General features: G+C 39.3%; 1 protein-coding gene across 3 annotated transcripts in view; it reads right to left on the bottom strand.

The window, feature by feature from the left end:
* The window catches only part of Slc9a7 (solute carrier family 9 member A7), a 139,609-nt gene that overhangs the window by 20,996 nt on the left and 92,520 nt on the right, over window positions 1–26,093 (bottom strand). For 2 of the 3 annotated variants that reach the window (XM_055607891.1, XM_055607890.1), the window contains exons 8-14: window positions 25,645–25,750; window positions 25,385–25,473; window positions 25,185–25,298; window positions 22,928–23,039; window positions 22,075–22,228; window positions 11,569–11,628; window positions 6,172–6,235 (exon numbers count right to left, since the gene is read on the bottom strand). In XM_055607891.1, the coding sequence (XP_055463866.1) occupies window positions 6,172–6,235; window positions 11,569–11,628; window positions 22,075–22,228; window positions 22,928–23,039; window positions 25,185–25,298; window positions 25,385–25,473; window positions 25,645–25,750 (699 nt within the window). The remainder of the gene's footprint in view (window positions 1–6,171; window positions 6,236–11,568; window positions 11,629–22,074; window positions 22,229–22,927; window positions 23,040–25,184; window positions 25,299–25,384; window positions 25,474–25,644; window positions 25,751–26,093) is intronic. The other variant, XM_055607892.1, reaches the window with a different exon arrangement.

Consider the following 26,093-nt stretch of genomic DNA (forward strand, 5'->3'; position numbering starts at 1 on the left):
AGAAGAAGAAGAAGAAGAAGAAGAAGAAGAAGAAGAAGAAGAAGAAGGAGATCACATGGATATTATGCGAGCAAGATTCTTCTCTGACAAACCTAGCCATTTGGGCCTTTTATAGTCTCTCATGAGAAATATCTGGTTCTACAAGATTAGGAAAGAAAAGAACAACCCCTGTGGTATCTATAGAAGGTGCTATTGAAAGGCATGGTTCCTGGAGTGACACCAGTGATTTGTTCAAACCCTGGCCAAGTATAAGTAAATCTAGAAGGGTTAGAGACTCAAACCAGTGTTTCTAACTCTCTGACAGGCCGTTCGTTATCAGTTCATTATGTAGTATGATGGAAGTGGGAAATGGACCAAACCATCAGGTCTTCTTCAGTACTTTGCACATGAGACAAAGGGTTACCTTTCCGGACACAAAAGGCCTTCCATTTCTTGTGTTTGCATTAGGCCACACACTACAATGCACTGCAAAAATTGGAATAAATCTGATCTTGATAACATTTTAAAAAAAGGCAAATATTTTACTGTAATGCTATCTATAGCCTCAATATAAACTAAGTGATGGAAGATTTGGATGAAAGGGCCTAAACTTGATCCTGCTTAGATCTTTGAGAAGAAAGAAGATCGGGGAGGAAACTGAAAGATATACAAACAGAATATCTGCTCAAAATCCGATTGGCTGTCTGTCCAGAACATACACCCTCCCAGATAAGGAACAAAATGTCTAGGATCACAATGCCCCTAGGGATCTAGAGATGTAAGATGATGATAGTCTCCTTGTAGCAATTAAAAATGTATTAAGAAATGTATTATGATAAGATCAGAGAGGTTACTCAAGGCAAGAAGAAAACCTTGCTGTGTTATTCAACAGGTTAGTTGAGGCCTTTAGAAAATTAAGGTTACCTCAAACTAGTCCTGCACCTACTGTCTTTTTTTTTTTTTTTTTGGATTCTGGCCAGAGCCTAAGTATTTTTTTTTTCTGGTACTTTGCACTGCCTTGCCTTTTTTATTTTCCTAAAATCTCCTTCCTTAACTGACAAATAGCAGATCTCTGTGCTAGTAACTCAAATGTCATGGCATTTTCCCTTCTTTTCTTCATTCACCATTTCTGAGAAGCTACTGAGCTTTACTGCTTGCCTGTATTGGATGTTTTTTAGTTATTTATTTTGTTGTTGTTGTTGTTTATTTTTAATATTTATTTTATGTGAATGGATGTTTTGACTGCATATATGTATACGAACCATGTGTGTACCTGGTGCCCCCCAAAAGTCTGAAGAGGGCTGTAGGATCTCCCAGAACTGGAGTCTGGATGGTTATGAGACACCATATAGTTGCTGGGAATCAAACCCAGGTCCACTGAAAGAATAGCTAGTGCTCCTAACTGCTGAACCATCTCTCCAACCCTAGACCTTTTTCTTTTAAGCTCTAATAAATTGTCCTTGAGCTTCTGTTTGAGTCTTAAATTCTTTTACTAATGAGACTAAGAATTCTAAGAGGAGACCCTGATTTCCATGCTATTATCTGATAACCACAATGGGATTCCTCAAAATTCTCATAAGAAGTAGGGATTGAACTCAGATCATCAAGCTTGTCAGCAAGAACCCTTCCTAAATGCAAAGATAGTCTTATTCATATAAATCTAGCAGTAGTTGTAACCTTTGTGCTTTAGCTTTCTTCATTGCTTCTCTTTTAGCATTGTTGGAATGATATATACTAAATGATAACAACTTCACAATTTTAATTCATTTTCCATTGGATTCTTATTATAATTGTTCTTTTGTATTTTGCCACATTCTTAATATGGAACCATCAGTATGTTGGCTTTTTGACAGTTTGAGGTATATCATTTCTAAACTTAAAAGTTAAATTGATGAATACAACTGTCTTCTAAGACCTGATGGCCCTAGAGATGCCAACAACATCCCCTACCCTCCAAAACAATTTCTTTTGCTAAGGTGCAAAAGAAATTCTGGCTCACAATCAATAGGAATAGCAATTTCAGACTAAACTCCTTTTGCTGCAGGGATTTTAGCTAATCACTACCACAAGGGGTCCTCTCTGACAGATAGGTAGAAGAGGGAGAGAGTTCACAGTCTTTCTTAGGCAGGGACCACACTCTTCAATGGCATAGAAATAGTTACAAAAGATGCAGCACCATCCTTCAAATCCCACCCCCTAAAGTCCCAGGGACTGCAGTTCTCAGAGGAGAGTTGAGGCAGGAGAAAGGGAAAAGAAGAAGGTATGGAAGACCTTACAAAATTAGTATATGAAAAAAACAATCTGACAAGGAGGAAGGGTGGAAACTTCCTGCCTGGGACTTATTAAAATGGTTGGTACCACTGAAACAAGCACAGAGGCACTACAGGGTAATCCATGGTTCCTTATAATACTCAAATATACCTATGGACAGAGATTTAAAAATTTCCTGAGACATGAAGTTGTATGTAGAACTATAGTTCAGATCATGTGTAGAAAAGCCTGCACTATACAAATGAATGAAAAAGCTCACACTATGTAAGTGTGTCAAATAGTCCTCCTTAATTAAGGTCACAAGAAAGCCCCAACTATGTATAGCAGGACCATTTGAACTACTAAGCATTTTCTTTCTTCTGGCCCACTTCTCCTTTCTAAATGTACTCTCTCTTAATAAACTCTCTCTCCTACAGTGGTGTGTCTCTGCTCAAATCTTCATTCTGTAACACAAACAAGCATCTGGAAGCCCTCCAGAGGTGTCCCCCATCCCACTATCAGCCAATATTATAACATCAAGGAAGTGAATGCCAGTGACAACTTGAATGATCTTGCAGGAGTTTTCTCAGCCAAGGCTCAGTCCTGCCATGCTTTGACTTTGGCTCTGAATCAGAGAATCCAACTGAGCCTACCAAATTTCTGACTTATTGTACTTGAAGCCAATAATATCCTTTTAAGGCAAGAAATTTGAGGTTCCTTGTTATAACAGCCTTCATAGGCTATGAGAGGCGAGCAAATAAAGTCATTTAATTTGGAGCTTTCTTTTGTCGAGTACCCAAACCAACTTGTCATTTGATAACAAAGAAGTTAGAAACTAGGATGTCAAGCCCTTGAGTTCCACAGGGTTGATTTCCAAGCTCTATCTAGTGTGTCCTAAGATGCACACAAGTTCCTTGGGTTAAAGTAAAAATGCAGACTTGGTTTTAGTGGGGCTGGGTGATACCTGGGAATCTACCTTTCCATTAAGTTCTCTTCTGACTTCCAGGCTTCTGAGCCACCAGAGTTAAGTGTGACCTCCTATGAGAGGAGCAAATAAGGTCTTCCATGATGGACCCTGCCATGACCCTGATTTATTATCCAGTTAAGCCCAATCCTTCAGAACAGAAACCATATTTCTGTCATGTGCCTAGTCTTAGTGTCTGAAAGTTCTAATAAAGTAACAGGCATTTAATAAATATCTTTCAAGTGGCTGAATAAATTCAATTCACTTCAGAGGTTTAGAAAACAACAGCAGCAACAACAACAAAACAGCAACAAGGGAAATCAAAGAGCCAAAGGAGCAACTTTAAAATGAAAAGAAAAAGCTGAGGCTTAGATCTTTAATCCCAGCACTCAGAAGGAAGATCTCCCTTAGTTTGAGGCCAGCCTGGTCTACATAGTGAGTTCCAGGCTAGCCAGGGCTATGTAGAGAGACTATGTTTAAAAAAGAAAAAAAGAAAGGAAGAAAGGAAGAAAGAAAAAAAATTAAAAAATGGGAGTGGAGCGAGAAGAAAGTCACTTCAGCAGTTGTTTTAAGTTAAAAATTTAGGTGGCTAAAGTATCAGATTTCAGCCAGGGGGAGGTTCCAGGGACAAATTAATCCATCTTGCTCACAAAGTTTTCTGTCAATGCAACTCTGAACAGCTGTTTGAGCACGCGCACACACACACACACATACACACACTTTTCCTTTCCTCTATACTCCATTAGCACATCCGTTCGTGCACTGGCCTTGCTGGTATGATAAAAGCAGGAGTCATTCCCTGAGCTGACCAGAGGGGCCTCATCCATGAGTGGTCTTCTGGAAAACTTGAGGAAGGAAGTGGATGATGTGTCAGCACGTCTGGCCAACAGAAATCCCAGCTGTGTCTGGTCTGGCATGAAAGCCTCTCTCTAATGGAATGAGAAGCTACTAACCCTTGGTCCAGGCAGCTTGCTTCCAGCTGAGCTTGGTTTTGTTTTGGTTGCAAAGTCGCCAAGACCTCTAGAGAAACAAAACAACTGTGTTTTTAGGTCTTGTTTTGTTCTGATGAGTTCAACTTGCCAGAAACACAAAGTTGGAGTCTGCCCACAATATTCGTAAGCTTTCCTCACAGGGCCAAAAGTTTCAGCCAACTGCTCCTAGCTTGTAAGCTATGAGACTGTTTACAGCTTGGGCTTCTAGTAAGAAAAACTGTCTTTATTGTAGAAAATGTCTTTCCTTCCTGTATCATATCACTATCTTTTCCTCTAGACAACTATTTAGAAAACCAGGTCAAGAGAACTGCCCTTTCTAGAAGAGGACAAATATCTGGATTTCCCCTACCTCTAATTCAAGTTTCATGACACTACCAAGCAGGGAAACCACAAGAACCTAGAGTTTCATCCACAATGAGAGACCCACTGATCTCTCGGGTTGCTCATAGTCATTGAATACTCCTGGGCACCCTGTTAGTCATTCTCTGGACCAAGAAAGTCAGATGAGGAAGATGTATAGAAAATCATTTATTCATGAGGATTGAGTCTTAGAAGGATTTTTGGGGAACCACACTGGAATTCGGCCTTTTTCCATCCTAACAGTAATCTTGAATGCTTTTGAAAGGCCAGCAGAGAACTGACTCTGACCTCATTTGAAACTTGTGAGGAGGAGGTCAAGGGAAGTTGTGACACACACCCAGTTCCAGGCAACCAAACCAGGCCATAAGAACATAGAAGAAGTAGCCAGCCAAGTCACAGTCATCTTGTAGTGGCCAGCAACCCAGAACTGACCTGTCCAGGGTGCCAAGTCATTTACCCCACCTGGAGAAAGGGCTCCTGTAGCCTCTTAGCATGTATGAGATGCCAGAACCAACACTTAAGACAACTACATGGAAATATTTGACAGCACATTCATCACTAAGTCTAACAGCAAGTGCAATGCTCCCGTGGCAAGAAGCTAATTAGTAAACAGAGGGGATGTAAGAGGGGGAAAGAGACCCTTTAATTCTCCAGTTCTCATTTGTTGACACCCAGGAATTTCCATGTAATTTGCCCAGGACATTTGAGAAATATCACACTTGGGATTGTTAAAACTGGATAATTACTTGTGCCTTATGTCTAATTCCTTTGTGGCCTATATGTATAAGGATTCCTTGATGAATATTTTTTCTCTACTGACACTCCTTTCTCTACCTGCCAGCCAGTGAGATGTACAAAGAAGTCTCTAGTTCAAGGATGGAATTCTGTGGAAAAGAAAACTAACCATCTCAGTATGTACTGTCCCCAATAGCTAAACTCATTTGTAGATGAAGCAGTCTCAAAATCCCCAAATTATATGTGGCTATTGCTGGGACACTTGGGTGTATGTTTCTCCTACTAGTCACATTTGACTCTCTTCTAGTGTGTTCTGTCTTCTGCTCAATCAACAACCCTGATAACTTTGCTTTGGCTCAGCTTCAAGTCCTTTTCTCTGGTAGATGTCAAGCACCTGGACACACCCCAAGACTTGATGGGGACTCCCAGGGCCGCACTGCCAGCAAAGTTGACTTGTACCTTTTGCTGCTGTTAACATTTCAGCCATCAGGTCTTTCAGTAAGCAATGCTTCCTGAAACCAATGAAGGCACTTCGTTTAATTATTTTTCTGCAGGTGCTTGAATGCAGAAAGAGCGGCAATGTGAAACATTGAGAGTGAAGATGTTTTGACTCATGTGGAACTATCTGGATGGAATAGATAGTTCCTCATCTTGGTAACCAGCTATTCCTGGCCTGTCAATTTCTCATCATCTGGCCTTAGGTGACTCATTTAAGACTCTCAATTTTCAGCTTCTAACCTATTTAAACCAGAGTTTATAGCAGCAACCTAAAAGGTTGTGGTTGAGAGGACAATGAGGGAAGCCAGAAATAATGCACAGCATGGAGGAAATGCTTAATTTTAGCAATTTTCAAATCATGTCTTTCCTAGGTAGCAGCACTTTGTGACTTACCCCTTGTAAGACTTGAAAGCTGTCATTGTTAGGTGGTGGGTCTTGATCTGGGTCAACACCAACTCTATAAACATCACCAGGAAATAAGACAAGGAGAAAAACAGAAAACATTAGCTTGGATCATGGCAGCCTTGCTTGCTTAGTCAGTGAATATCTTCCCAAAGCAGAAGAAGTGGTTAGCTTTAAGGAGAGAAATGCCATCATGCACAAGTCAGGTCCACACCACAGCAGATCCCACAGAGTTGCATGTTATAAGTACTCATGCCCTTAGCAAGGCTTCTGGGAAATATGCTGGCAGCTTTCCACCTGCCTTCCTGTACCAAGAAGTCCCCATTACTAAACCATGGGTCTCTTCTGCTTGGCTGCTTCCTCACTTCTGCCCTGAAATGCTTTGGTGCACACAGTATTTTGTTATGAAATTAGTAGGATATACAAAGAAGCATAAGAGGAATCTGTAGTAAACACCTGCATGGCTACCAAGACAGTCTACCATTAACATTTACTATAGCTTCTTTATTACTATCTTCTCATCTCTCCATCCCACATCTTATTTCATGATACATTCCTTCTGACTTCTTGTGTATATATGTGTGCGCTTGCCTGCACACATCTGCGTATGCTTGCACGTGTGCTTATATGTCCCACCCAACACAAACATGGGTTTGTATTTGTGTTGGGTGGGACAGAGGGCAGACTTGGGTGTCGTTCTTCAGAAGCCATCCACATTGTTTTTTTGAGACCGAAACTCTCATTTGGCCTAGAGATCACTGATTAGGTTATGTTGGCTGGCCTCCAAGCCCAAGAGATCTGCCTATCTCCCCCATGCTGGGATTATAAATATGCACCACCATATCTAGTTTTTGACATAGGTTCTGGAGATTAAACTCGGGTCTTTATGCTTGAACAGCAAACACTTCACTGACAGCCATCTCCCTAGCCTCCCTTCCCCTGACTTCTTAGGATGCATAATGATGGAATCTTTCCTTTACCAAACTGAAGTCAGGTTTCTTTGAATCATCTTCCCAACTAGTACCTAGCTTTTGGGCTTCTTCCTTTTGCATTACCAAGTTTTATAAAGAATCTTTCAAAGCTGGTTTAGCCAGAACTCCCACCTTTGATAGTCGATCCCCCTGACAGTTCCCAAGTCATATCTGATCTCCATGGCCTGCCTTTAGCAAGAAAACTCCCTTAACTCTGGTAGTTCCTCTCAGCAAGTTTCATTCATTATTCCCTATTACTCTCTCCTGTTGCAGAAATGCACCACAGTAGAATCTATATCAGTCATTTTGATCCTCACTAAATCCTGCCCTTGCATTTTCAATAAGTATCACATCCAGTCATTAACTGGACTCCTGGTGTACTTTTAGTCCTGTGTTCCCACATCTACCTTATCAAAGATGAGTAGAGAACCCACATATTTGAGAGAACTTACATATTTGAGAGCAACTGAAGATAACAGAAAAGGGCCAAGGGGCAAAAATTCACTTAAAATAAATTTTTGAGACACACTAGGACAGTTGTCCTAGCTTTGCCATATGCTACCTATTGCTGCATATATCTGTTATGTTATTGTATCTATATCTTCCCCATTCTTAATTGTGATACAAATAACATAGATAACATGGAGCGATGGGAGAGAAAATAGAACACCAGGAAAATTCTGTATTCCTTTCAATCTTCCAATATCTCAATACTTGGACAGCATCATAAAATGTAATAGAGCATCAAGCTTTCATCATATCAGGTGTTGTTATAAGCTTGAAGAGAGTTCAGTACAAGGATATTATAGTCTGGCAAGCAGAAAATGGACTAGATGTACAAAACCCAAAGTACAAATTTATTTTTCTTCTTTTTCCTCCCCATTACCTGTAACATCTGGGATATTTCTAGAGAAAAGAGAATACATAGAAGTAAGAGGTAAATGATAGCACAGATATACTCCACTTCTCAGCATCAACCCCTATTTTGTCCTTTCTCAAGCTTGTTGACCACCACCCCAAGGTGTATACCTGTGGGGAGGGGATAGAAGAAAAGGAAGCAGCCATCTCATTTTGTGTTGGAGGCAAAGTTTTTAGCCACAAGATAGAATTCACATATACAGTATATACTTACATGCAGGGCCAGGCAGTGTTCTAGACACTTAAAAAAAATTCTGTACTGGACCAGGCACCAGATTCTTCACTGTGGGCCTGGGGCCAAATGGAAAAATATGGTGGCAAAAAGAGTACTTACTGATAACGTTTTAAGTGCATAAAGAAAGTGGCACTTTGATACTAGAGAGACATATGATCAGTAGTCTAGACTAACTAAGTGATCAAATGGAATATCACCGATAAATGGACATCTTGACAACATGTACCACCTAGGAGGATGCAACAAAAAACATGTGGCAATACTTTTGCAGTAGTTTTGACAAAAATGTTTGTTTTCCTCTGTACATAATCAAATACCAAAAATCCTAATTGTAGACATTGTGTTAAGTAACTATCCCGAATACTTAAAAATCAATGTTATAAGAAACCTTGAAAAGTGAGTGAATTGGTGAAAGAGAGTAAACAGAAATAAGCAATGACATTTGTTGGATCCTGTGCATGTAAAATTCATGTTACTTTTCTCAGGAGTGATTACATGGGAGACTGGACTCTAGAAGCATTTAAGAGTGGACTCAGGACATCTGACTCTGAATTTTAAAAGTGACAAATGTTAGTTAACTGCTGAGTGCAAGTTAGTACCTGGGCATTTGCTGCTCCATTCTTTACTTTTTGTGGAAAAACTTTAAATCACAGTTAGGAATACCTAATTATACTTTTGGTAAACATGTTTCAAAAACACATCAGTCTATTTTCCTATCTCTAATTAACAGATTAATACTGACAATTTATAAGCTCATTTCATTTCAGGGTCTGAAAACCGCAAACTGTAAATATTCATCACACAGTGTACTAGAATTGGTAATTATAGGCAATGGGCAAATAAAGATTTTCACAATCATGCAAAATTTTCTTCTTGATAATTTCAGAAATGTGTTTTGCTGAAATTCTCTTTCTCCAAAAAGTAATGGGCATGAAGAAAGTCTTGAGTTGACTCAGGCACGGTTAGTGAAGTGCTAAGAAACACAGCAATGTTCAGATCTGGTTGTGTCACTCCCTGGAGACTTGAAGCTCTGGAAATAGTCCTGCTCAACACCCGCTTTCCGATCAGTCTTTTGTGTGGAAGGTCCAATCTTCACTGGGCCACTTGCTATCAATCACATGTCTGAGAGCCTAAGGGAACTAACTGCCTTACCATCCCAGACAGACTTAAAGGGTCTCATGGTGGCACCAACTACTGATATAAAGAACTAAGATAGGAGATTCAAGAAGGGATATAAATGCTTGCTTTCCAGCTTGCCATGGCTTTATAAATGATGCCTCAGAAGACAGACAGGGGCCGCGTGGACACAAAGGTTATTCTGTAATTTTTTTTTCCATCTGAGGCCATTTATGTTAGAGTGATTTAATAATTACTTTTCTGGCATTTGGAGGGACCCTTGGACCAATCCCCAAGGATGACACACAGTACACTGGGATTCCTATAAAGGGCTCCACCCTTGGGGCACAGGCCTGAACCAAACTGGTCTTTGTGAACAAGAGTAAAGCAATGGGCCAGACTTTTGGAATGGCGCTAAACAGCAAGAAAGACCAGACACAGGCTTTTGATTGCAGACTCAGAGCACCATAAGATGTAGCTTTCTCAAATTCATTGTTTTGGCAACTGTTTATAATGTATTTGTCTCCTGATTGTTACAACATCTGGGATGTTACAGAAACCTGGAATTTTATTATATCACATTTCAGCATTCAGGTACATCTAGGGGGATGTATCTGCAACAGACACAGCAGTCTTTTCTTCTAGAATGAACTAAATTATCTTTAGTTTCATTGAGAATGAGACAAATGTGGGAATTTTATACCAAAGGAAAACACAAAGAAGTCAAATAGACGTGTTTTTTCTGGAACAGATAAATACTCCAAAATTAATAACTTTCATTCTAGAACAATAACTTGTCTACTATAATGAATAAAATGCTGTGAAATCTCAGAAAAAGTAGAAGCTTTCTATTTTAACCAATACTTTTTTGGGTAGTACCGGGAAGTAAATCCAGAGCCTCAAGTATATTAAACATGAATTTTACCACCGATACATACCTCTAGATATCAATAACATAAATAATCAAGGTTCTGGATAATTTAAGGAATATGAGACATGAATCTTCATGTAAATCTTGAGCATCTGATTATAATATAAACTCTTGTACCTCAAGTGTAATGACTTAATACTGGCCTAAAAGACCCTATTCTTTGAAGGCAGAACAGTTCAGTAGAAAGGATTCTTCTGCAACTTCACTAGTAAATGTGCATCATAAGCACACATTGCAACAGTAATAAGCAGCTCAAACTCTGTGAGATATTTCAACACTTCCATGAATTTCATGCATACCATTACAGCACATATCTGGTCTGTATTCCAAGACCCATACCATATATATATATATATATATATATATATATATATATATATATATATATATATATAATCTATTTATTTATTTATTTATTTATTTACTTATAATGTTTCCTTCACCCTGTCTTCAGTAAGCAGAATATTTTCACAAAATCTAAGTTCAGGCTGATTTTGTATTGAATGCATCTACAGATAAGACCAGGAAGAAGGCATATCAATTAGAGATCCATAAAGGCAAAAACAAACACAGGAGGTTTTTACTTTGCTCCTATGTCACCACACTTAAACACTATGGCATCACACACAGTTGGATGTAGGTCAAGAAACAAACTGTGTTAGTAGAAACTTCATCCTTTTGTTTCTTAAAAAACAAACAAACCTATGTTCTTCATGTCATCTGAACCATCATGAGAAAGTATAAATATACAAATGCATACTTAAAAAATACAACACACATTTAATTAAGATCACATGAGTTATGCTCTAGTCAAGGCTGAAATATGAAAATTCTAGTTCTCTGTATTAGTTACAATCCTTACTTACTAGATCAGAAGCAGGATTTTCTGGAAAAAATACAGGTAGCTCTGAAAATGAGCTGTCCCTTAACACTAAGCTCAGTTGTACCAAAAGAAGACATTAATTTAGGCTTTGGGGTTGAAAATACATGGTCCAAAATGTGGCAGGAAATCTCATAATCCCAATAACATTGACACACCAATCAACATGGAGGAAGGACAGAAAGAATTTTTAGAACTGATTTCCCTGTTGCCCACTGGGGTGAGAATCAGTGCATTCAGGAAGTAAAAAGCAAAAAAGCATAAAGCGAAATCATTTGAGTTAGACAGAAGAGAAGCAAAAGCCAGTGGATTATTTTCTGAGTAGTCTCCATGTCACCTGAAGTACTGCCAGTAGTGCTCATTCTGGTCCTCTTCAGAGAGCTCCTCCACACCAACTCTGGGCAGCAGAAGAAGGAAATGTGAATGTGATGGGACAACACAGGAACCTGGGATCTCTGGCATCTGACCTGGACCATGCCACCAATAAGGGCTAGCTCTCACCTTTAACAGAAATTCACAGTCCCTTTTTTGGTTAGTACTGGGCATGGAACCCAAAGTCTTGAAAACACTAAGTAAGTTATAACCACGGAGCTGCATAACAATCTTTGGTAGTCCCCATTTTCTAAAACCCAAGAGGCAGAGAGGTTGCTAAAGCAATAATGTTAGAAGCTAGGTCAAATGAGAAAAAATTGAGAGAATGATGTTAAATCTCTCAAAATACAATACAATAAAATCAAATGAATAACTGTACAGTATAGAAATTAATCTACAAAAATTTCTGGAGTTATTCTGTTTCATAAAGAAAAAAACAGATGAACGTAAAAAAACAAAAGTGTTGCTAAACAATGAACATATATTTAGAGTACATGTAAATTTTATAGCTAATTAACAGAGAAAACAAACCCCACAATATTACTGAAAAAAAACAACAATACAGAGAAGACAAAGATGACCATTTTTTTTTTTTTATAGATATACAAACCACATTGTCTACAGCTTTAACCTAAAGGCCAGGAACCCAACCCTGACTCTTCTCTTTCCTTTAAGGTCTCTGGCTTGATGTGACCTGTCACTTTCCTTAATGATTTCTGAATTAATCAGACAATATTATGCTTTACCATCATGCTACAACATGGTTTTGCAAACTCAGCACTACCGACATTTGAATCCACAATAATACTCTGTTAGGGAGCCATTCTCCTCTGCACTGTGGGATGGTTAGTAACATCCTGCCTTCTACTTACAGGATGTCAACAGCAACAACCCCATCTGCTCCGAGTGTAGATCTTTTTGGTTAAAAAAAAAAAAAGGCAGTTGTTTTTTGTTAAAAAGATCTCCAGATATTCACAGATGTCTCCCAGGTGGGGAAAAATTACCCTTAGTTGAGAACACTGTGAGAACACTGTACTAAATCATGTACTCTTAATGGGGTAATGTCATCCCTATGGGTGTGAAAACTGGTTCTTGTGGAACATAGACAAAAACAACCCCATAAAACATACCTTTGATAAGTCTGAAACCATCCAAAACATTATAAAATATAGGGAGCTATAGCAGATCTCTATAAAAATTTTCACTGTAGTTAGTTGGAAAAATTGAGAAATACTGTGATAGACAATGCTCAAATTTTCATTATGCTGTATACCTTGAAAAATGCAAGAGATCATGACTCCTTATGAGGTAACACTGTGGAAAGAAACCAGGGCCTCACACATGCTAGGCAAGCATTCTGCCACAGAGTTGTATCTCATACCCCACAGTACAAGACTTCATCATATTTACTTATAATCACATTTTATCATTGCATTGATTGTTACTTTTTAATTGGTAAGAAAACTTAGAGTCAGGGGTTAAATGACTGGCCCACAGTAAAAAAGGGTAAAATTGATAGAGGTACAATTCCAACATAGAAGTGTAGACTCAGGGACCCTAGTTCTTCCTGTTAAAATACTACTTCTGAACATAATGTTGCATCTTTTAAAATATCAAGTTACAAACACTATTATGTAAAGAGCGTAGGGTTTCTTCTCATCTTTAATCATTAATCTGTCTTGTAGAGAATATTATCATAATTTTTGAGACCAATAGGATTAATACCAGAGTGTTCTTAATTACCTTTGAATGATTGTGTTACTTCTCTGTGGGGTGCAATAATTACTTGGTCATTTGGTTACCTGAATGTGTATCCTTCCACTGCCTCCTTACCTAGTTTTCACTCCCATTTCATGTTTGTACTACAAGAGAACAATCATCATGCCACCACAATGTGTTTGAGATACATAGAATGTTCATCTGTTGAATAATTCTGAAACCCCTCTAAGTTGCCAAAATTACGTCTTTTGTAAATAATAGTACTTAGTCAAGAGACTAAGAAAAATATTTAGTTTGTATATTAACTAAAATATTTGAGCATTTTCCATTGCATTTTCCTTTTTTTAATTATTGTAATTTCATGTATTTATTTATTATAAAAATTTATTCATTTTGTATCTCAGCTGTAGACCCCTGCCTCGTCAACTCTCAGTCCTACCCACCCCCCTCTTCTCCCCCTATGTCCTTTCCATAGTCCACTGATAAGTGAGGTTCTTCTCCCCTTCTATCTGGCCCTAGCCTATAAGGTCTCATGAGGGCTAGCTGCATCATCTTCATCTGTGTGGCCTGGCAAGGCTGCCCCCCCACCCCCAGGGAGAGGTGATCAAAGAGCCAGCTACTGAGGACATGCCAGAGACATCCCCTGCTCTCCTTACTAGGGAACCCACTTGGAAACTGAGCAGCCATGGGCTACGTCTGTGTAGGGGGTCTAGGTCCTCTCCATGCACAGTCCTTGGTTGGAGTATCAGTTGGAGTGTAGGACCCCCTGGGCCCAGATTTTTTGGCTCTGTTGGTCTCCTTGTAGAGCTCCAGTGCTCTCTCATGTCTTTCTATCTCTCCTTTCTTCCATAAGATTCTCTGCACTCTGCCCAGAGTTTGGCTATGAGTCTCAGCATCTGCTTTGATACTCTGATAGGTAGAGTCTTTCAGGTACCTCCTGTGGAAGGTTCCTGTCCTATTCCCTGTCTTCTCCTACTTCCAATGTCTATGCTCTTTGTCCTTCTGGATGAAGATAAGCCTCTTCCCTAGGGTCCTTCTTGTTGTTTGACACATGCTGGAGAGGTCATGGAGAAAGGGAAACCCTCCTCTATTGCTGGTGGGAATGTAAACTTGTACAACCACTTTGGAAATCAATCTCGCACTTTCTCAAACAATTAGGAATAGTACTACCTCAGATCCAGCTACACCACTCCTAGGCATACATCTGAAAGATACTCAACCATACAACAAGGACATTTGTTCATAGCAGCTCTATTCATAATAGCCAGAATCTGGAAACAACCCAGATGTCTCTCAACAGAGGAATGGACACAGAAATTGTGGTACATTTACACAATGGAATACTACTCAGCAATTAATAACAAGAAAACCATAAAATTTGCAGGCAAATGGTGGGAACTAGAAAAGATCATCCTGAGTGAGGTATCCCAGAAGCAGAAAGACACAGATGGTATGTACTCACTTAAAAATGGATAGTAGACCTATAATACAGGGTAATCATACTAAACTCTATAGTCCCATTACATTTTAAAGTATCAACCATAAAACACTAATTTAAAAATATAATTTAGACTTATGGACATAGTATCTTGGCTTTGAAATTGTAGTTATATTCATATTCTTCATAAACATATTGAAGTTACAGCCAGCTAGGCATAATGACACACATGATCAGAGCTAGCTAGGCATGATACACGCCTTTAATCCCAGCATTCTGGAGGCAGAAGCAGGTGGATCTCTTTGAGTCTGAGGCCAGCCTGGTCTACAGAGTGAGTTCCAGGACAGAAAATGCTACATAGAGAGGCACTGTCTTAAAAAAAGGGGGGAAAGAAAGAGAAAAAGAAAGGAAGGAAGGAAGGAAAGAAAGAAAGAAGGGAGAAAGGAAGGAAGGAACACAAGCAGACATAAATCACAGCTAACTTCTTGTTACTTACAGTAGAACCCTGAGACCTGCCTTGGCCCTACTTCTGAGCAGTTTTCTAACCACTCATCAGTAGTTGAAGAAATAAGGAACAAGTAAGAAAGTAAGCCCTGATCCTACTGAGTTCACACAGGGTTCAAAATATCATAATGAATATCCAGAGATTTCTGAGTCAATTTAAAAGAAAAACTGGGTTACAGAATTACTTGAGGTCACTAAGTAGCATCATAAGCCATAAGCCAAGAAAAATCAGTTACTCTCATTACCTAGTTTGGACAGAACTTCTTTTGGTGCAATTTCTGTAAATATCAGTGTCTATACTTAAATAAATATTACTAATAGACATATAGACAATATAGTGATCTAGAACCATATATATATTCCATATATATTTTTTTCAACAACAGTACATGTTGCTTTATTTGAGTGTCTAGATAGAGATAGGAAAAACGAATAGAAATAAAATACAGGAACAGAAATCAGTAAAATGAAAATCAGATAAATGGTGTAGTATAATAAACATATAATAAAAAAAGTAAAAACACTTCTACAAAAACCTAGCAGCTGCCTTTAATCCCAGCACTGGAGAAACAGGGAAAAGGTTCTCTATGAGTTCTGTCAGCCTGGTCTACATAGTGACTTTCAGGACAGCCAGGGCTGAATAATGAGATCCTATGTCAATAATAATAATAATTTTTTAAAAAACCTCCCCTAACAAACCGCTATTAAGTCTAACAAAAAAAGGGGTTTCCAGATAGGGTTTCTCTGTGCAGCCTTGGCTGTCCTGGACTCACTTTGTAGACCAGGCTGGCTTAACTCACAGCAATTCACCTGCCTCTGCTTCCCTGAATGCTGGGAGTAAAGGCACATGCCACCACACCCAGCTAAGACACACATTATTAGGAGTGAAATGTAAAATAACAACAACAACAACAACAATAACAATAATAAAACAGTAGATATCACCGCAGACCCAAAAACATCTAAAGAACAATCAGGGAACACCATGTGTCTTACTTAGGGTTACTATTGCTGTGATTCAACACCATGACTCAAAAGCAAGTTGGGGAGGAAAGGGTTTATTCAGCTTACACTTCCACATTTCTGTTCATCACCAAAGGAAGCCAGGACAGAAAATCAAAGCAGGGAAGAGCCTGGAGGCAGAGCCCATGGAAGGGTACTGCTTACTGGCTTGCTTCCCATGGCTTGCTCAACCTGCTTTCTTACAGAACCCAGGACCATTAACCCAGGGATGGAACAATGGGCTGGGCCATCCCACATCAGACTCTAAGAAAAACCAACAACCTCACATATACATACATGTAGGCAAAACACAAATGCACATTAAAAACATTCCTTATAGTCAGATCTTATGAAGACATTTTCTCAACTGAGGCTCCTTTCTCTTTCATGTAAAGTTGACATAAAACTAGCCAGTATACTATTAAGTTTATAATATAGATCAAACTGATAAATTTCATAAACTATCACAGTTCACTCAATATGAAAATAACAGCATCATAAATTATGTAGTTTAAAGATTTCTGAAAATCTAGACCTAGATGATTCCACTGGAGAATTCTACCATAAAGTGAAAGAAAATAACTAACAGAATAATTAAAGAAGAGTAGAGAACATAACCTAGCTCATGTTGTGAGGCCACATTGCCCTGATAGCTAAACCAGACAAATGCAGTGAAAAAACATGAGTACAAACCATACCTGTGTGAACACAGAAAAAAAAATCATTAAGCAAGCATTTGCTCATGGAGTTAAGCAGTGTTAAAAATTATATGCCATAACCAAATAGGGTTTACTTTAGAAAAGCCAGACTGGTTCAGAATTTGAGAATTGATCAATGCAATCCACCAGAGTAAAGAGCTAAATGAGAAATAGTATATGATCATACCAACTGATGCCAGAAAAAAAAATTGTTAAAAACAAACATGAGGACCAGTAAGATGGCTCGAGGAGTAAAGGCACTTCTTGCTAAGCCTGGAGAGCTTAGTTCCACCCCCAAGGTACACATTGTAGAAGGAAAGAACTGATGCCTAAAAAGCTGTCACCTGGCTTCACATACATGTAATAGTATGTGTGCTGTGCCCACAAATAAATAAAATGTGATATTTTTAAAAGGCAGAAAGTAAAAGTAAACATTAGAAATATGTTTATTCAATCTGATGATGAAGAGCTAAAAAACCTTATAAGCTACTATGACACCCAAAGAAAAAATGCTGTACATCACTATTAATGCTCAGAGCTGGGTAAAGATGCCCATTTACAGTACTTTCATAAAACATAGAACTAAAAGCCAGCCAGAGCAATAATACATGAAAAGAAAGCCAAAAGCATGTTGACTGAAAAGGATGAAATAAACTATTTCACTTTGCATAATTATGTAAATAATCTAGAAATTATTATCAATGTAGAAATTCCCAAAGACTATGAAAACAAACAAACACTGCTAGGTAGAGTCTTTCAGAGGCCTCTTGTCCTGTTGTTTATTTTCTCCTACATCCAATATCCATCCCATTTGTCTTTTTAAGTGAGGATTGATTATCTTACCCTGGGGCCTCTTTCTTGTTTATCTTCTTGCTTATCCTATCTTATAGGTTTATATAAGTGAACAGTGTATCAAAGCAGATACTAAGACTCATAACCAAACCTTCGGCAGAGTGCAGGGAATCATAAGAAAGAAGGGCGAGTTAATATGACCTGGAAAGGACAGGAGCTCCACAAGGACCAAATATATCTGGGCACAGGGGTCTTTTATAAGACTGTTTCTCCAACCAAGGACCATGTATGGTTATAACCTAGAACCTCTGCTTGGATGTAGCCCATGGTAGCTCAGTATCCAAGTGGGTACTCTAGTAAGGGGAACAGGGACTATTTCTGACATGAATTCAATGGCGGGCTCCTTGACCTCCCCACCCCTCAAGGGAGGAACAGCCCTGCTAGGACAGAGGAGGACTTTGCAGCCAGTCCTGAAGATACCGGATAAACCAGGGTCAGATGAAAGGGAAGGAGGTCCTCCCTTATCAGTGGACTTGGAAAGGGGCAGGGAGGAGATGAGGGAGGGAGGGAGAGTGGGTTTGGGAGGGAATGAAGGAGTGGGCTACAGCTGGGATACAAAGTTAATAAACTGTAACTAATATTTAAAAAATAAAAATTAAAAAAAGAAAACTTGTACAGTCACTCTGGAAATCAGTGGCTGGTCCTAAGGAACCTGGGAATTTATATAACTCAGGATTGAGCTATACCGTTCTTCGACATATACCCAAAGGACACTTCATTCCGCTTCAGAATGAAGTTGCTCAACTGTGCTGAGTTGTTCTATATATTAAAGTCAGCAATTGGAAACAACCTAGATGTCTGTCAATCACTGAACGGATGAACAAAATATGTTATATTTGCATAATGGAATATTACTCAGCCATTAAAAAATTTAAGCAAACAAACAAACAAATAAGCAAACAAAAAGTACCTCCTAGAACTTCAGAAGAAATTCAGCAAGGTGACAGGATATAAATCTAATAAAATGTGCATAGGATTTGTATGCTAAAAATGACAAAATACAAATCTGAAAGAAACTAAAGAAGGTTAAAAGGAATGGGGAAACACACTATATTCATGGATTGGAGGACACAACAGGATGCAGATGTTAATCTCCTTAAAAGATAATATGTAAAATACAATTCCTATGAAAAGCAGAGTAAGATTCTGTTTACTTTTCTTTTATTCAATTATTTTGTGACAAGGTTTCCTTTGGAAGGGAATTTTTATTATTTTAAATTAATTAATTTATTCACTTTACATCTGATTATAGCTCCCTCTTCTCCTCCTGGTTCCAGCCCTTCTTCCCTCTGCCCCAATCCCCATTCCTCAGAAAAGGGGAGCTGTTTTAATTTACTCATAGAAAAATCAAGCCTAAGTGTGAATATTTCTAAATACATGAAAGTGAATTTTTATAAATTGAATGAGAAATTAATTATAACAGACTCTGTGAACTTTTAAAAAGAAAACCCCTAAGTTATATATTATTGTTCAATATTTTCAAAAGCTTGTGATAAATACAAGTATCAGAGAGTATGAGATATTACAAAATTTTGTTTATTATCTGTCTCACAATTCTTTATACAAGATGAGTATCCCTATTCCAAAAGTATGAAATCTGGCAGAAACTAACTTCATAGTTCACTGAATGCAAATACTTCCAATTGTACACAGGGTCAAACATCTGTCTTGCCCTCGTACTGCTACAAAGAACAAAGACACTGTCATCTGATCTTTCAAGTTGAAAGCCATATAACCATAATTTCTTTCTTCAGTTTTATATTCCCAAGGATAGACTATGTTTCTTAATCTGACCCTTAGTATTAAAGCTAGGAAGTTGAAATTCTAAACAGTTCAAATTTTGTGAGGAAAGCAATCTTTAGCACCACAACCCTTCTTACAGGTGGACAGCACCGTGCAAAATCCATGTCAAGACTTCTTTTTTTAATTTTTTTATTAATTAATTATAATTTATTCTCTTTGTATTCCTGCTGCAGGCCCCTTCCCTTGTCTCCTCCCAGTACCACCCACTGTCCTTCTTTTCCCCCTGTGCCCTTTCCTTAGTCCCCTGATCTCCGCTTCTATGTGACCCTAGCCTACCAGGTCTCATCAGGACTGGCTGCATTGTCTTCCTCTGTGGCCTGGGGTTGTACCCCTCCCCCAGAGGGAGGTAATCAAAGAACCAGCTACTGAGTTCATGTCAGAGACAGCCCCTACTCTCCTTACTAGGGAACCTACTTGGAAACTGAGCAGCCAATGGGCTTCCTTTGAACAGGGGATCTAGGTCCTTTCCATGCATGGTCCTTGGTTGGAGTATCAGTCTCTGCAGGACCCCCTGGACCCAGATTTTTTGGCTCTGTTGTTCTTCGTGTGGAGCTCCTGTCCTCTCCAGTTCTTTCTATCTCCTTCTTCTTCTATAAGGATTCCGGCACTCTGCCCAAAGTTTGGCTATGTGTCTCAGTATCTTCTTCGATAACCTGGTGAGTGGAGTATTTCAGAGGTCCTCTGTGGAAGGTTCCTGTCCTGTTCTTTGTCTTCTCCTGCTTTTGATGTCTATCCTGTTTACCCTTCTGAAGGAGGATTAAGCATCTTTCCTAGGGTCTTCCTTGTTGTTTAGCTTCTTTAGGACTATATAGTTTAGAATGTTTATCCTATATTTTATGTCTAATATCCACTTATAAGTGAGTATATACCACGTGTGTCTTTCTGCTTCTGGGTTACCTCACTCGGGATGATGTTTTTTAGTTTCTACCTGCAAGTTTCATGATTTCCTTGTTTTTAATTGCTGAGTAAGACATCCTTTCTAAATATATTAAAGTGAATTTTTATGAATGGAATGAGAAATTAATTATAATAGACTTTAAAGTTTTCAAAAAACCCTCACAAGTTATTCATTATTATTATTAAATATTTTCAAAAGCCTATGATAAGTGAAATTCCAATCTTGCTTCATCCTCTTAAAACTCTGTGACCTAGGGCAAAATTGTTGCTCTGTGCCTCATTTCTCAAATCTAAAATAGAGATTGCAGTATTATCTCTACAATGGGGATGTTGTGAGAACCATCTTAATACATAAGCATAAAAATGTAAATGACATCTGCAATGCAAGCATTAATGAGGACTCTGATTGTCACCAAGAAGCCCCTGCCTTGATCTGCAAGCCACTAGCCCAGAAATGGTATAACTGGAAGAGGCCAAACCCAGCAATCCCTGCCTACCATCAGTATAAAAGCCTCAGGTAGAAGATGCTATGCTCTCAAATCCTGTTTCTCTCCTCTGAAGTGTATAGAAGCCTCAACTGTCTTTGGCAGAAGACGGTAAACAAAGAGCAATAGAGAAAGATATACTGCCACCTGGTGGCTCTTTAGAGAGCAACTCTTTGGGCATTCACATTACCCAAGTGCCGCCTTGAAGGGTCACAGTCACCCTGTGCAGACATGAAATTAAAGCAGGTGCCTCCAGTGTTACAGCATGCAGAGGCAGATTTTAACACTTAATTATACTATGACACAAGGTTTCATTTAATGCTGAGGGAAACCGAAGCTCAGAGACACAAGGAATCAGAGATCAGGCATAGTCGGGCTGTGAGTCTCTGGACTCCTCTTCCAATTAGTGCCTTTGACTATACAGTATAGAGTTCAAACACTCTTTATAAAATAAAGTTCCTGAGTCTTGGTATGGCGGTGCATGCCCGTAATCCCAGTGCTTGGAAAGTAGAGGAAGGAGGATAAAGAACTCAGGTCAACATCCCTCTGTCCTGACAAAGCTACATACCACACACAAAAGATGTCATGAGGCCATAACAAGTGAGGGTAACATAGAAAATACTATCTCTTTTTTGCACAGAAGCAACAAGAGGCATGGCATACAAATTCCTAAAAATGAGAAACTCTACTTGTTTCTTTTGATTTCTGGCTAAAATCTGGGCCCAGCTTTCATCACAAAGGAACAGGAAACACCAGGGTTACAGGTCTGTTCCCTCTTCCTGTAGCTTTAAGACTTTGAACTCTTGTACTAAATTCACTGCCCTAGTAAAAAGCCAGCTCATCCAAATTTCCTGTGTGTACTCGTTACTTTATTTTAAATTGTTTTTTAGATTTAATGACACTTTATGTCTTGGAAATTTTCAATATTCCAATTTTTAATTAAAAAAATCTAATACACTCCCACATACACACATTGCTTAAGCCAAAAGAATTCTGCAGGGCACATTGAACATTCTCAAGAACAATGGCAACTAAAACATTTAGACACAGAATTGACTTGGTTCCAAACTTACCTTATATTCAGCCATGACAACATGGGCGTTGTGCCTCCACCGATGACCCAGACAGTGAAGAAGACAATGAGCAGTGTAGTTGTGAACATCATCTGGCGGGCATAAGATGCTGTGTCTCGGATGGCCAGTGCAAATGCCATTGCTCCCCTCAGGCCTGTGGAGACCAAACAGGAAGATCTTCTGGTGAGGAGGGGACATGGCAACAACTCTTCAAAATGTAGTATCACATGTTGGGGTAAAACTTCTACCCATATGCTTTGGGAGCCAGGCTGCCTAAGCCAGGCAGATGCACATTGAAGGCATATGGTCTTTGCAACAGGCTTTCAGAGAATTCCCAGTACAAGAAAAACACAGCATCACTTTGTACAACACATTAACATTAACATTAACCATCTTTCTATTAAAATGGTTCTCCTGCTAGTGACCTGAAAGAAAAATAAACTTACATAATAACAAGCTCTTTAAGTCTTCTATCGAAATACCACACAGGCAACAGAAGTGCTGCCAGAGTCTGAATATGTTACATGCACATTTGTTGAAAACAGGACAGTATTTTCTTAGCAAAGGAGGGAGTATCTCACAGAACATTGAAAAGACAAGCTGACCCGTAACAGGGTTTTTGAAACAGAGTCTTATGTACTCCAGGTTAGCCTCAAACTCAATGTGCTCCCAAGCATGGCCTTGAACTTCTGATCCTTCTGCCTTATTCTTCTTGGTTTGTGATTACAGATATGTGCTACCAAACCCAGATGATTATGCTGTAATCATGTTATCACTGTTTGGGAAATAAAATTTATTTTTATATATACATGGGTATATATTATATGTGTGTGTATAATATATATTTATTTACCTGAAAACATCATCATGTGTTGAAAATTCCAGCCAATCTTATGCCTTCTGCCCAAGTTGAGGAAGAAAGAAAGGGGGTAGATATGTGCAGCTCTGCCCAGGAAGATGGCAACCTGACCACCAGATGAGGTTAAGGACCCAACATGTTTCCAGAATGGCACTTCAAAACACTCTGGTTGAACATAAAATTTTCGGAATGTTATGAAACAGGCAGCTTCCCAAAGAAGCCAGAATGCTTTGATTCCCCCCTACAACAATCTCTCAGCAACAAAATGGGAGTTATTTGGTCAACTTTCACTCTTCATTCATTTCCAACCTATAAACACATTGTTTTAAGTTTTGAACTGAACTGAAGTGGTATTGGCATATTCCTCGATTTCTTTAAAAATGAGTCCAAAAAAAAACCCTAAAGCACCATCACAAGAGTGAAGACTAAACAAAGCACACACTATGTTGGACTCTATTGGAAGGACAATGATAAGAAATAAAAATAACCCTGAAGTCAAATTGTAGAAAGTTTTCTGGGAAATAGCCAGAAAACTTCATTTGCAAGCAAACATCAGAGAGTTCAATGCCCAGGGAACACCTGAAAATTAGAAGTGAGAAAACTTCAATTATTCTTACCACAAAGAGACATTCACTCACACAAATTAACAGAGAGAGTTTTCTGCCTGTATACCTTAACTGACCTTGGGGAGTAAAAGAAGTAGAAAAGGATGAATGTGAAAAGCAAAGAACTCAGGGAAACCAGTCATCTTTCCCTTGCCAAGTTTAAACAGCACCCAGCAGAGAGAGCTGCACAATCTCATGGTCAGAAGGAAACCCAGGCGGGAGCCAGCAAACAGAGAGCTTCCGTTCACCAATGCGCCAGCTGCAGGAGACACAGCTGGTTCAGACAGAAGCCGGGGCCAAACTCTCTTCTACTTCCTCCATGGTAAAGTCTAAAATGTTTTTCTGCCTTTTTTCTTTTCTTTCCTCAATTCCTTGTTTGGTTTTGTTTTTAACAAAAGGAAATGGGTAGTGCTTGTAAAACACATTCTACCTCAGAAGTAAAGGAAAAAATCCTCAAGTGGTCAGCAGGGTTTTTTGGATTCCCGGAGGATGTGGCTCACCCAGCCCTGATCTGTAAACAAGGTCCCTTCCCACTCTCTCTTCCAGGATGCCATACAGGAAATACAAATCAGAGCAATGTGCCATGAGTGAAGAAAAACTAAGCCCACAGATTCTAAGCTGTCCCTGTACTCAATGTGTGTAACCACTATGTAAGACCCTAACTAGGACTCCAGAACTGTCACCATCCATCAGCTAAGGAGGGAGAGCCCCCACACTCTTGCACATGAAACAAAAATCCCAGAAGAGAGAAACATTCATTTTAGATAACATTTTCAGAGTTAAGCCTTTCCATGAGTCCTCGAAGAGGCAAAACAAAACAAACAAAAAACAAATGTCTAGTAGTAGGGTCAGGGTCTTAAAAATCCAGCCCCAGGAAAGTTGACTTCAGTGAAAAAAATCATATCTAAGACCAAGTGAGCAAAGCCATCCACCAATGAATCACTGCTGGGTGCTCACATCTCTCCTCTCTAAGCCAAGCACTCAAGTGTCCCCTTTCCAAACACTGAATTCTCAAAGACCCAAGCCAAAGAACTAGGTGTTTTGTTTTCTTCTCTTTCTCCTTCCTTCTTCTTCCCTCTAATCCTGTTAGTTTTTTTATCTGTTCTTTTTTTCCTCCGCCCTTCCTCCTTCCAAACCTCTTTTCCTTCCTGTTTTAGAAAAACAAAGGAGTCTCCCCTAGCATAATCCGAAGCAGAAGGGCAGCTAGGATGAAAGAATGATTACTGTCCAAACACACACACACAAGGGCATCATGGGGTAAGGCTGCCCAAGCTGGAAGATGCAGCCGAGACCAAGAGGACTGGAACTGATGGTGTAACAGTTGACATAGCAATAGCATAGCAACAACAATTCTGGAGACTGACATGGTTATTAACTTTTAGATCTAATCAAGAAAGAGTGCTACAAAGGAAATGATAACCCATCAAACACTTAGCTTATAACAGAAAATGGCAGGAAAAAAAGCGAGTCCTTGAAATCAAATATATTCAGCATTAGGAAGTGTCTGCTTCAAATATAGGGAACTAGAACTGACTCAGTTACCCATTCAAAACAGAGTCAGAAATCAAATGAATATTCTTAGTGGCTGGACAGCTCTCACAGCAGAAGTCACCTCTCTGTCTTCAATGTAGAACAGAAAAGGATACAAAAGCACCAATTATGAAAATAAGGCTGAAAACGTGCTTCTGGAAGGTGAACAGTGCCAGGCCCATGTAGGAGAAGATGAAGTTCTCTGCCAGGAAGTGTAACACTTCAAAAAGCTGCAGGAAGAAGGAAAAAGGAGCTGTGAACTCTGTACTCCTGTCATGCTACCTGACAGCCCGTCAAGCTCAAGGGCCTCTCTTACCTGCTTGCTTCGGCTTCTTGATTCTACTGACAGATTGTTATATGTGTAATGAGCTTGTGTAATGCCACAGAAAAGGACAGCTACAACACCTGTCAAAAGAGTTTCTAAAAGTCAGTGGGAAAGAAGAGGCAAGAAAACAATTATACGACACAAAAATTTATGGCAGTTGAGCCTTGCATAACCCTCCTTCTCTCTTCTTCCCCTTCTCCTTCTCTTCCTCTCACCCTCCAACCCCCCAGCCCAGAAGTAAATATACATACCCGTAAACCCACATGCTTCAGCCAAGAGAAAGGTGCTCCAGGACATCAGGAAAAAAAGCGCTGTCTCCAGCAGGGGGAAGCAGTGCAGCTTAGTAAACTTGGTCACGTCAGCACCAGGTTAAGGACAGCAGCTCTGGGCATGGGCAGCAGGGACCCTTGAGATTCCCACTTCTTTTAGCCTGAGAGCCCCGCACTCTGAGGGCCAGCCAATCCCTACAGTTCCCTGAGGGTCTTATCCCTCTTTTTAAATGTTACAGTATTGGAGCCCTGAACATGTTAGGCTGCTACTCCACCACTCGGCCACACCCCTGACAAGGCATATTTTGTTTTCTTCCTTCCTTCTTTTCCTTTTTCCTTTCTTTTCTTTTCTCCTTTCCTTTCCTTTCCTTTCCTTTCCTTTCCTTTCCTTTCCTTTCCTTTCCTTTCCTTTCCTTTCCTTTCCTTTCCTT

The sequence above is a fragment of the Psammomys obesus genome, unplaced genomic scaffold, assembly GCF_907164565.1.
Source record: "Psammomys obesus unplaced genomic scaffold, mPsaObe1.curated_primary_1811, whole genome shotgun sequence".
Lineage (NCBI taxonomy): Eukaryota > Metazoa > Chordata > Mammalia > Rodentia > Muridae > Psammomys > Psammomys obesus.